General features: G+C 38.5%; 1 protein-coding gene across 1 annotated transcript in view; it reads left to right on the forward strand.

Annotated features, from left to right (window-relative positions):
* LOC132560681 (protein-glutamine gamma-glutamyltransferase K-like) overlaps nucleotides 1–13,916 on the forward strand; it is a 51,248-nt gene that overhangs the window by 6,195 nt on the left and 31,137 nt on the right. Inside the window, exon 2 of the mRNA XM_060225352.1 lies at nucleotides 6,167–6,324. Coding sequence (XP_060081335.1) covers nucleotides 6,167–6,324 — 158 coding nt within the window. The remainder of the gene's footprint in view (nucleotides 1–6,166; nucleotides 6,325–13,916) is intronic.

The following is a 13,916-nucleotide window of genomic DNA, read 5'->3' on the forward strand; positions in this document are numbered from 1 at the left end:
GAACTGGACGTCCGTGTGTGACGTCACGTCGGCACGATGCGTATTAACGGACTTGGTGTAATTGATCGCTGAAAGCATTCCCGAACATAGACGTATCAGTCCTGCCATCAGTTCGGGTTTACCGTCACAGAGTTACGCGCTAAGCATGGTGCAGACGACATCTACGATTCACCATCAGGGACTGGCAGAAGTGTCCACACGAGTCCAGATTTCAGCTGATAACAGTGACGGTCGTATTCGGGTTTACCGTCAGCCGGGAGAACATTAGAGTGACGTTTGTGTAATTCAGCGCCGTCAATTCGATGGAGGGAACATTATGGTCTAAAAAGATTATTTTATTTAAAGTAAAAGATAACATGAAGGATGTGCGCTACCTTGAGAGACTTATACCCAATCACGTTCTTCCGTCTATCCGTACTCGCCAGCATAACGTAATTTTTCAGCAGGACAATGCACGACGTCATACTGCACGTGCTGTTTTGGTATATCTACAGCAGCGGAACGTCACCCTGCTATCTGGCCTGCTGTGTTACTACGTTTGTTTCCAATCTATCATGTTTGAGGTGAAATGGAACGGCGTCTGCGTTGTAGATGTGTGACATTCATCAATACAAGAGGCGGACACAGTTTTGAACACAGGGGCTTGTAACGGTGCTTCTGGTGGATGAGGGCTTGTTATGGTATACTATATCATGCCCTGTTTTATTGAACTTTATTGAACTGGATCCTCTCCATCCTTTTCTGTGGCTGTATATTTCTGATAGACCGATTGTCTGATTTCCTGCATCATAATGAAGACACCTTAGGGAAAGAAATGCTGCACAATGTAACTGATGATATAATGTTAATTATACTGTCGGAATACTTTGTTTCTTTTTCCCGTTAGTATACATCTATATCAGTATAATACACTGTCTGCTGTTCTAATCGGGTTCGGCAAAGTTCCAAGACTTTTCCTACCATACTTATATCCTCGTATTTACTTTGGTGATCTGCTAGATTTCAGTAGCTGTGGAGATCAGCCATGTTTATCTGCTAGACAACTGTATGGTTTCAGCAGTAATCTGGAACACGTGGATTTCCCTGAAAGACCGATATAAAGATTAGATTGGAAAATATTCCGATGACGTCATCAAAATTAAACATCTGTGTTATGTGACTAACTGAGAATAGATGGTGAATATTTCATACGTATACACTTAAGTACAAATGATTTAATGGGTTCCTGACATTTTGCAAATCTCAATCTAAATAATGACCAGGTATTCGTCACGATCATTTATATACTGTTTTCTGATATCAGCAGTCCATCCGTAATGCTCATATGGCTGTACAATAACAGCTGTGTTTTGGTCAGTAAATATCGTATCATGGTCCTGAGCTGTATCGTATCATGCCCTCAGCTGTATCGTATCGTGTCCTCAGCTGTATCGTATCATGTCCTCAGCTGTATCGTATCATATCCCCAGCTGTATCGTATCGTGTCCTTAGCTGTATCGTATCATGACCTTAGCTGTATCGTATCATGTCCTCAGCTGTATCGTATCATGTCTTCCCCCTTTATCGTATCGTGTCCTCAGCTGTGTCGTATCATGTCTTCCCCCTTTATCGTATCGTGTCCTCAGCTGTATCGTATCGCGTCCTCAGCTGTATCGTATCATGTCTTCCCCCTTTACCGTATCGTGTCCTCGGCTGTATCGTATCGTGTCTTCAGCTGTATCGTATCATGTCTTCCCCCTTTACCGTATCGTGTCCTCGGCTGTATCGTATCGTGTCTTCAGCTGTATCGTATCATGTCTTCCCCCTTTATCGTATCGTGTCCTCAGCTGTATCGTATCGCGTCCTCAGCTGTATCGTATCATGTCTTCCCCCTTTATCGTATCGTGTCCTCGGCTGTATCGTATCATGTCTTCCCCCTTTATCGTATCGTGTCCTCAGCTGTATCGTATCATGTCTTCCCCCTTTATCGTATCGTGTCCTCAGCTGTATCGTATCATGTCTTCCCCCTTTATCGTATCGTGTCCTCGGCTGTATCGTATCATGTCTTCCCCCTTTATCGTATCGTGTCCTCAGCTGTATCGTATCATGTCTTCCCCCTTTATCGTATCGTGTCCTCAGCTGTATCGTATCATGTCTTCCCCCTTTATCGTATCGTGTCCTCAGCTGTATCGTATCGTGTCCTGATTATTGCATTGTTTCCTCTTCCTTTGTCGTGTTCTTCCACTTTATCACATTTTGTAAATAATAGTACCACAGTTGATCATGAGGCTTTCTTTGATTTAACAACCAGTTCAACTGGTCTGTAACAGAAGAAATTGGAAATTTTATTTATTGCGACAATAGAGCAAAACTGAGAAAAAAAAAACAGAAACAAATCTGGTTCTTATCTGCCCCTTTAGTAAGTAGATGATTCCTGAATAAAGTGAACAACCTTGAAACAAAATGATTCACCACTGTTTTATAAAGACTTTGTCACTAAGCCATTGTACGAGAAAACTACAGAACTACCAGGGGCGGATTTAGAGGGGGGCGTGGGGGGCGCACGCCCCCCCTAAAATTGGCAGAGTAAGGGTGAGTTACGAAGTATACTGGATGGTCTTGGTCGTATGTTATGACTATCACTGTTCTAAACAGCTATAGATGACTTAAGTTGGGCTAATTTTCAAGTATACAGTAACTTTATTATAGTTGATCACATAACGACAGAAAGAGTTAAGTAAGTTAATTATAACGCCCCCCTAACTTAAATTCCTGTATCCGCCCCTGACTACATATATAAACTAGTGGTTCTTTGACACAGAGAGGCATGTAACACTGTTGTAGAAAGTTTTTACTGAAATAGGCACGGGGCAATTTTATTTTGCAAATGCGTATTTGATTTCTTGACCAGTCAAATACATCATTTGAAAACTGAAATTGCCCCGTTCCTTACTTGGTAGTGCCAACAACAATGATTTGATTGGAATGAAAAGATGTCGGATTTCTGAGATTATTTGTACTAGTCAGAAAATAACATGCATTATTTGTACCAGTTAGAGTATACCATACAATATTTGTAATAATTATAGTATACCATACATTATTTGTACAAAGGATAGTATACCATACATTATTTGTACAAAGTATAGTATACCATACATTATTTGTGCTAATTATAGTATACCATACATTATTTGTGCTAATTATAGTATACCATGCATTATTTGTGCTGGTTATAGAATATCCGGGAAACATCCACGTGGACAGGCAGGTGACCCCATATACCCTTTCATGTCCGTACCGTGAATCAAACCCCGGATGGTTAAGCGATAGGCGAGTGAGTTACCACTGCGCCGCCCGACCTCCCCAGGAGCTGTTTGGATGACATACCTCCCCTGACATCGCAATAACAATATTATTCTGAATTACTACTGAGAGTTTAGCTATATTTACGGTAAACCATGATTTTAAGGTTTTATTTTTAATTCATTTTGCTAGATTTATAACATTTAAACATTATCGTTGCATTGAAGTTATCTCCCTTAGTCCGTAGCAATGCCTCTATCTCTTGATGCAAAAACAAATGATTTATCTCTCGTGTAGTATACAGGGTATTATGTAGTTGGCAACGTATATCAGTATACCGTACTTACCTACTGGTCATTCCGTCATGTAATTGTGTTGACATCTGTTTCATACTGTTGAATAACCAGGCAAATCCGTTGAGTGTTTTACTGAAACAGTGAAGAAATGGTTTGAGGATACAGAAATAGAAAAAATATTGTTAATAACTTGAACTATGTCATACATGTAATTCAAATGTAAACTGTGCATAAAACGTTTTGTCATTCCATGCTAAGGCTTCTAACAAGAGGTCCAACTGGCCTGCAGTGCTCACCTGGTATATATATACCAGCCAAATATCATGCCTGTAGGCCTTTTAGTTCATGAGAAGAAGCCATTTAATAGGTTTTAACGAAATTGACCCCTGTGACATGAATATACGTCAAGGTCAATCGCTCATGTCATTAGACCGTTATTCCTAAATACCAATTCTAACCATGTTTTTTTCTTTTTCCAATAAAAAAAACAAATCATGCGAGACCCTGGGGTCATGAAATTTACGAATTTGGTAAAGCACATTAAGCCTTTCCATAAACGAAGAGTATTTCATTACACCATTCTCAGGCATACCATTTACAATTTTGGCGCAACTTTCAGTCATGTTGGTGGAGTGACGAAACAATAACTGGGATTTTTTTTTAACGAAATTTACAAATCTTACTAAGTTTACGATTTTCTTACATTAACTTAATATGATATACCGGGTAGCTTTGAATGAATGGATGGATTCCATTTGCGCGTGATAAAATTTAAACTGCCGAATGCAACCTTAATCCTAGAGGGAAAATAATGTGAAGCTAGGAGTTTCATCTTATCGCAAAATACTTCTTAAAATCAGTTCAGTTCAATAGTACACATTATCAATTCGTGCAAACAAAATTATCGCCAAATGTTTGTCATTTGAATCTGTGAATGAATCCATAAACGTTTGTTGGTACGTTTCAGGTTTGTTTACACACAATGTTATGACCTAAATTAAAGCCGAATCGTGAAGATATACCAATGCACTATACACTCTCATTTTTCACCAGAATTCAAATCTTTCCTTAAATGGTGTTCGATACTTTCTGTATCGTAATATTGATACAAAATACGACTTTCTTGGGCATGAATAACAATGAAATAATTACGTTATTGTTTTACGATTTACATGTAGTTTTGGTTCAAACATTACTTTCGGACTTTGACTTGATGAAGACGAAGTGCACGTGCTCATGTACATATATGTATAATGGTGCACGCAAAAGAAATATCCCTGTTTAGGTCGTTTGACTTTTACAAACACAAGGCACATGGGGCCTGTATCGAGTCTGACCTTTGATTGATACAAACTTAAAATCCCTAAATTCAGTGATGCTTCCGACCTCAATTGGTCAAACTCCGCCTTCCGCACAATCATGCTTCATTCATAGGCCATTTCCAGCAAAAGCTTTTTTTTTAATCATATGCTCTCTTCCTACCTAAGGAGACGTGATCCGTCTTTGGTATAACATTGATTCCCGTTATCCATGTATTCTTTAGCCCACATTGAGGAAGAATCTGAAAGAATCTTGACATTCCTACAGAGGATTATAAATAATGTGCTTTACTTTCCTGTTACCATCCCCTCCCCAGGGCCAAGTCCAAAGTTTATAAAAATAATCCATTCACTTGGATGATTTAGACCAAATTAAGACAGCATCCCGGCAATCCTTTATAAGACGAAGGATTTAAAAGACATTGCTCTATTTTGGTTCGTCATTCCGTCTAGGAATCTCAAACCTACTATTGATAATAAATTGCTTCCCTTCTTCTAAGGATAATTTGGGCCAAAGTTGGAAAGAATCCTGTAAAAAAGGCAAAATGTCTCCTTTTCGGCCGTTCTGGACCAGGTGAGGTAAAAATGACTCGTGTACTATAATGTTCTAATTGCAGGAGCTGGATTGGCCAGATAATGCTCTCGTCACTAAATGCTCCGTTGTGACGTTTTAATCTCTTCTATGGGGAAGTAGGACGTGTGGGCGAGAATCGATGACCAACAAAAAGCTGGCGGAGTCCGGGGATACTTGTTTATTTTGTACCATTAAAGTGTTCTTTAGCGTGAGCAGGCCACTAATGCATGTCAAGGCAAAATAGATGGTTATGTCGGCATAATTGCAGTTCATTGTTTATATCCTGTGGGTGGTTTAGACGTCAACACCAATAACATATCAGACTAGACCACAGAAATGTGGTATTTTAGACCACAGAAAATGAAATGTAGTATTTGGTCTCCTGTTGCGTCGAGATTTTTCGCGTGTCCACATTTCTCTCAAATTTAATCTCAATCAGTATTATATATTACATTCGTATGTTAAATCAGGATTGTCACTTTGTTAGTCTATGGTGTCACAGACATAACCCTTTCGTTTACCAATCTTTGATACAACTGAGTATAAATCTAAATTGTTTTTTTCAGTAAATATCGTCTTTGATGTTGCTTTGATGTGTTTACAACTGTTGGTAAGATCGCCAGGACAGGTATTGTTCGTGGCTTTATTTTCATCGTGCCTTGTTTCTGTACAATTCGCTCTTTAATTTACAGGACAAAATTGACAGATCGTCTGACGTCATATTATGGTAACATCCGAAGTCTCCTCCTTGGCGGAATTTTGACAGGTCGGAGGTCAACCTATCAGGTAGACGATTTCCCGGATGAGGGACATGCGCCATGTTACCGGAAGGAGAAGGAGGGAAAAGAAGGTACGTCTCATGTTGATTTTGTCATATAATTCATTTCCCGAAATTTAATAGTTGTAACTTAACAACATTAATATGTAGGGTATAAAAAACGACATTATTTCGAATTAATGTAAGGAACTAAAGACAGGGTTCGTTACAGACAACTGACGTCGTTTTTGTCGGTTGTCGCAACCAGTGAATCTAATTTAATTCATATTTTACTCTTTTTTCACTCCAGATTTATAGGTACTAAGCTAAATGTATCACACATCACAAATTTTATCCAAAGTGCCGGGTACGGAAGAAATTGAATGTGTAATGTATCAGATCAGTCGTTTTCGGAGTGTTTCTATGCTGTTGAAAACAAACGCAAAGTACCGCGTCGATATTTGATAAATCGTGTAACGTTGATGGTACATTTTGTGATTGGCGGAAGTGACCATTACATGACCGCTGGTCTCTGACCACTTCTACAATGGCGGTACAAGGGCTGAGTCACGGTAACCTGTTAGAGATGTTCATTTTATCTATCCTAATAAAACAAGGCATTGCATTAGATAAAACCTGTCGTAATGGGAATGTTGTTTAATACATAGAACTGTATGAAAGGTAATTTATTTGTGTGACACTTGACAGAAGTAAGAAATTGAATTTTAAGATGACGGGTGGCAAACAATGCTAATCCGAGATACATTGCCACGGTATTGTCTGGTGTGATGTTTCGTTGAATTCCGTTGAGAAATATTTGAGTGAAATAAACTAAGGACAATTACTCTGAAATTGGAGAGTTCAGACTGCGAAACGCAAACACGTCCGAGACATTGCCATTGTGTGATGTTTAATGAAATCCCGTTGAGTAAACTAAAGACAATATCTCTATAAATATGGGAGCAAGATTACGGAACGCGAAGCTGTTAGAAACATGGCCACTGTAATCCATTGTATGAAGTTTCAACGAATGCCGTTGAGAAATCAGCTTTTACGGCTAATATAGGGCTATAACTATGGAGATACGCGAACTCGTTCCAGATAGAGCCATAGTCAGCTAGTATATCAACTTTCGTGAAATTCTGCCGGAAATGTGTAGCATAAAAGAGATAACAATTATTGAAGGAGCTTTTTTTTTTTTTACACAGATGAGTAAAACAGGCATTTGATTTTTTCGTCTTTCTCTTGTATGTTAAATTTTTTCCTTTTCAATTTCTGCTTTGTTACCACTAAAAGCTTTTGATGTATATCGACCTTATCGGTATACAATATTCAGCCATTCGCTCCAATAATGTAGTAGCAAGTTGGATCAAATGTCCCGCGTCAAAATCTGAAATGTTCAGGAAGGTGAAGCAGACATTTGACACTGCTGTAAAAATCGTTTTAATCATTTAATATGTTAAAAATGGTTTTCAAACCAGTAATTGGACTGAATTTAGATTCTTTATTAGTCTCTGGGCTGATGCACGCAATTTAGACAATAAAAAGAAGGTAATTTAGGATCTAATGTTGTTAAAGGACACGTTACGTAAGAGCTCTGATCACGTTGTTAACCGACCATTGCCAAGAGAACGAAGGCAGTGTTTACATGCTTGTACAGGTTCCCGTACTCTCACTTAGCCTTGAGCAAGCTACAGAAATATTTATAGTTGGTGTGTGTTTCACAGGGCCGTGTCGAGTTTTCATTTCATCAAGACATGGAAGAAGCAATATGTTTTCTATAAGATCGCAAATTACTCCCGCACAGCCATTACCAGTGTAATCAATTTCATTCCACAATGACGGCGCTTGGGCGGACTTCCTGTTTCCGTCTCACATTGCACGTCACGTGGGCAGGGTATCGTGCACCATTCCAAGTTACACGTAATACCGACACAATTTGGCGCTTTGGAGTCGGCTGTGGTGACCATCTTATTTTATCACCAACACGATTACAAACGTGGAGGTGACCTTGATATTTTCATTAACAGAAGGAATGATACCATATATAATGTTACGAAAGCTGCAGTGATGAAACCCGTCAACGAATTATGGAATAAATCAAATCTGAAACCTGTCTTTTCACTCTCGTGGATTTCCTTTACTGAAGCACGTTTCCGATCAATCCGTACAACTGTTCGTTGCAAAGATGGGTTTTGCTATCAAAACAACTGTAAATGATTTTGACACATTTGATTCAATATTGCCTTTGTCTTTCACTTTTTTATAAGTACCAATGTTGTATGCGTTTTATTAGTAGTAATACGGTACTATCAATGTTGAAGGCGGTTGTTTTTTGTTAATGTTTTATTTTCAATGTTGTAGGTGGGTTATTTTTATTACGGTATTAGCAATGGTGTAAGCGGTCTGTTATTTTAATGTTGTAAACTGCTAACTATATGGCATCGTAATCGCCCCCAAAATTGTTTTTGTAATTGTTATGTGGTATGAACTTGTGAAGTTACGCAAATGTCGTTTCTTAATGGAAATGGCGGTTTCTTGAAGAAGATTCTGACGTAGCGCAAAGATTGTTGTGTGGGGACATTGAATTCACACAACAGTTGGTTTTTATGGGTGACCACACGATTGTTTTCTTGTGATACCCCGTGCATTGGTGATCTTACATGAACTCTTAAGCCACGTAATGGTGTTTTCTCTGGGGAGACTTTGACGTCACACAATGGTATGTTGGGGAGTTTATTTTCTTACATCCTCAATCCTTGTATAGGTTTAATGGTTATACGTTTGGGCGCTGTCATCTCCGCTAGATCGGGAACCAAGCGATAACCAAAGTCACACGCTATCTACTAACGTAATTACAGGCTTTATGCAGGAAGATCAGGATACAAGGTTTATTGTTGTAAAATTATAGCCATTAATAGTCAATTATATATATAGACATATTGGTTTTATTTAATAAGGGAATTGTGAATACCATGTGTGGTGTTTCAATTTCACAATTTCAAAAGGGGTTGTGATAATCTGAAGATGATTACAATCTTGATAGTATAAACAACACTGCCGCTGGCTTTAGTAAGACACTGGTCGAACTACTTCATATACACGTATTTCTTATTTCTGAATTATAATGGAACACTTAAAGAATAAAGTTAGCATTCTCAATATTTCGTTTTATAATTAAGTATAAACATTCTGACAGAACATTAACAATTTTCATGAATTATTTGTTGGTGCACCGTGTGTTGTTTCGAACAGTCGACAAAGTGTTTACATTCTGCCGATGCCTGTAGGAAGAGCTCCACTGTAGGAGTTGAGTTCGGAAGTTCCTTTCTATATATATATTTAGTACTACCCAGCATCCTCACCGGTAAGTTTTTATTTTGTTTCAGTTTCACTTCATTTTACATCTGGAAATATTACTATGAAATAAGTACGAGGGATGTTATCGCTCATTACATAAGTAAACCAGTAAGCCCTGATGATACTGTAACATTCAGAGATGTACAAGTTTGATACCGTTATCTTAAAATACGTCGCAGTACCATTTTTGATGGATAACCAATTCTATAAAAGCGATTTTTGAGGTTTTTCCTCTTAAAAATTTGTGATAATATCGATTTATTTCCGAATAGTACAAAAAAACTTTCATTAATTCTTCTTCAAAGAATGTCTTAATATGGGAATCCTATTTCTGATACATTTTAAACAATCGGTTTTACCAATAACTTGTTTCCGTAAGAACTCCTTAGTGTTTTGGAAATTGGTGAAACAGTCATTTCAAGGGAACACTCTAATGTTTTTCATTTTTAGTGTAACATATTGACGTGGGAACACCATAGTGTTTTACCAATTAGTGGAGCAGTTTTTTTCCATGGGAACAACATAGTTTTATCAATTACTGGAAAAGCTCATCGTGGGAACACGAGTGTTTTACCTATTTGTGAAATAATTATTTCCATGGGAACATGATGATTTGTTTATTTGGAACAGTCATTACCGTGGGAACAGTACACCAAATGGTGGATGTTTATTTCCGTGAGACCACAATGGTGTTTTTGCTGATGGACGACAAACAAATAACTAAAATAAAAACGAAGTCAAACTGCTGTAGTTTAATGGAAAGCAAGCAGTCTTGCTCGAATTAATTTCTTTTTGCAACGGTTTTTTGCTATCTAAAGACTATATAACGGAAACTTGGATATACCAGCCACACGCCAGAACGATTCATTTCACTGTTTGTCCACAGGAATCGTATGTTTCAATGTTACAAGTGTTAACCTTGCGGTGTTCTGTATCACACCGTAGAAAAGATTTAATTGCTCTACCAATTAGCTGTTTATTGATTGATTGGACCTGCGCAACAACTCCTTGACTTAGCCACGTCAACATTAGGTCCGATTGTATCCCACCTTTTACAACTTTGTGTCCTGTCGTACAGTGACGGCTCGGTCGATACATTAGGCCCAGCCATTTGCTGCCTCTCTATAGATCTGAAGTAAGATGCCCTTCCGATACGACGGAGTTAAATACCCGAAGCACGGGCGATCAAGAAAATCTACTACAATTGATCTTCATAATTTGAAGGCTGAAGGCGTTTGACAGAGTCAATTACATGCTTATCTTGTTAGGATTTCAACAGAAATTTTATGGAACGGTGTGCTGAACGAGCTCGCATTTAGTGGACAGCGTTTATTCTCTAGGATACCTGTCCCATACCCGTTCGTTAGGTTAGGGCGTGCTACAGAGTTGTCTTCAACGTGTTTACACGAATAAAGTTAAACAAAAGAAAAAGCTTTCGTAACACACGTTGATCTCATTAAGTCAACAGTACAATGAACTACACGCTGGTTTAAGTGGGTGTCGCGGTCCTGATAACGTCCATCACCAAGTCTTATCGATTTCAAGTCATTGGAATCAACCCAGAACAACAGGTGCACATATATCCGTAATGCATATCCCGTGCAATTTCCAACCTGGCTGGACGTGTTTTTACTTCAGATCTGGGTCGCAAATAAGTTTGATCAATGTTAATGATTCTAGCCCAGAAGCCGAAGACTTCCGAACGTGACACTTCCAATCAGTGTCAGTGTGACGATCTGATGACGCTAGTCATGGTCCTTATTCCATGTTCCCAACGCAGTGCTGTGATTGTGATAAAGGTGTTTTCTGGAGTGTGTACGTAATTATTCACCATGCTCAGCTGTCTTCATCGGATTAACAGCGCCAAACTTGACGGTAATTATTATGTACAATCTGATTGTAATTTTATGAAGGATAACAATATCCCGTTAAATATATGTAATATTTTAAGATGAAATATCGTTATATTGTCGAAATTTCCTGGTGTTAAATATAAAGATACATTCAACCATGTTATCTACCAGGAAGACCTATAGGTATCATATATACAACATTCATGTAATACGAAAATGGAGAGTGACATACAATGACATAGCAATATTATAATTGGGCGATGCTTTCATTACTTATTTCACTAAGTAAACAAATGCTCTAGTAAGTCGGTAGAAGGTCGTTATGTTTATCTTACCGTAAAATTGTTCATACTACTGAAATAATTTAGTTAACTCTACCTAATCCGACGTTAACCTATCCAGTAGGTAACCTAACCAGACGGAAACTTCACACGACGGTAACCTAACACGACAGTAAGCTAACCCGACGGAAACCTAACTTATCGGTAACCTAATCCGACAGTGCCCTGACGAGATGGAAACCTAACCCAACGGTAACCCAACCCAAAAGAAACCTAACATGTCGGTAACCTTATACGACGGTACCCTGATTTGACCGTAACCTAACCAGACGGAAACTTAACACGACAGTAACCTACCAGACGGCAACCTAACATGTCGGTAACCTAATCGTACAGTACCTTGACTTGACCTAACCTACCCAGATGGAAACTTAACACGACGGTAACCTAACCCGACGGAAACCTAACATGTCGGTAACCTAATTGTACAGGACCCTGACGACCTAACCTACCCAGATGGAAACTTGACAAGACGGTAACCTAACCCGACGGAAACCCAATATGTCTGTAACCTAATCTGACGGTCCTCTGGCTCGGCCGTAACCTAATTCAACGGAAACTTTACAAGACGGTAACCTAACCCGATGGTAACCTAATCCGACGCTAACCTGACGGAAACCTAACCCGTCAGTAACCTATTCCGACGGTAACCTAATCCGATGGTAACCTAACCCGACAGTTTTATAGTTACCATTGCGATCTAAAAGGGACATTTTATTTTTATCTTTTGCGTTTTGAAATTTGATGTTTTTGAATGCTCATTTATATGTCGGATGATTTTGTTAAAAATATGATTCTCATTTGATCACGAGACATTACTTACCCGAATCAACGAAGAAGACACTAACCTTTCTAGAATACCATGTATGATTGAGGAGTCTCTGTGTAAATCTTTTCTGGTTTTTTCCTCTCTCCATCGATTTGATTTGACCTTCGGTAAGGTTTGGTAATTAATTGTCATCTTCAAAAGTACATTGGAGGATTTCCCCTTTATTCCGTAACTAGAATGATGTTTTATTTGATAGCCGAGTGAATGAATTATGTAGTCATTTTTGGTTACCACACAGGAAGAGATTTCTTATTTTCTAAACATGTGCATGGAATGTTCCAATATTCTGTACAGAAGAAAGAACCCGTAAATCAGTGAAGAATTGACTGAGTCGTCTAGTATTCAAAGTCAAATATTTTTACACAGAGAAAAGGAAAACAAAAGGCCTATATGACCTGTATCGCTCACCTGCCTTAGTTTCCTGAAACCGATTCATTTTAAGCTAAAGGAAAAGTATCAAAAACATTTTGCATCTATTTTCCGAGGTAGATGCGCTGTGTATAGAAAACTAAGTTCTCTTTATCCAGAGATACTTAAGATCAGATCGTGACAAAATTGAATCATTCCAACAAAAGATATATATTTCGAAGAATTTGCTCCATTTCAAGTCTTGGACCCCGCCCCTTCCATCCAAGGGACCGAGACCTTACGTTCATACCAAAATTGATTCCCTTCATCCAACCATGCCTCTGACAAAATTGGGAGAGTACCCAGAGTAAGACTTTCCTACATAAAATGAATGATTTTCCAAGAATTTGTTTTATTTCCTTATTAGGTCCCCTTCCGCCATGGGGGCTGAAACCAATCGTTTATACCAGAATTACTCCTCTTCACCCGTGAATGCTTCAGACCTAATTGAAACAGAATCCTGATATTTCTAAAGAAGATTTTTAGGGGGAAAATTTAATCCACTTCCCCTATTTGGACGCGCCCTCCTATCAAAAGAGGCCGAGATCCACTCTTTATACAAAATTGAGTTCATTTCACCCAAGGATGCTTCTGACCAAAATCCGCTCGCTTGTGCATGATTCATGGCAAACAGGACGGTGTCTCACTTCACAAACAAATGGATGGAAGGGAAGTGTGAATTTTCCTATTTTCAACAAACAATAAAACAAAACATTTTATGGTACCGTGATTTGAATTTTCCTTCATTTAACAAGATGGCGTTTTATTTGTAACAGAACAATTTTCTCCATTTCATATCAACGTTGATGAAATTTCCTATATCGCGTTTACAAGAACCAATGCACCAGCTATCAATACAAAGCTACACAAATGCTAACTCGAACCTGCTAACTT

This window comes from Ylistrum balloti, unplaced genomic scaffold, assembly GCF_031769215.1.
Source record: "Ylistrum balloti isolate Yb309-2 unplaced genomic scaffold, AGI_CSIRO_Ybal_v1 Utg371096, whole genome shotgun sequence".
Lineage (NCBI taxonomy): Eukaryota > Metazoa > Mollusca > Bivalvia > Pectinida > Pectinidae > Ylistrum > Ylistrum balloti.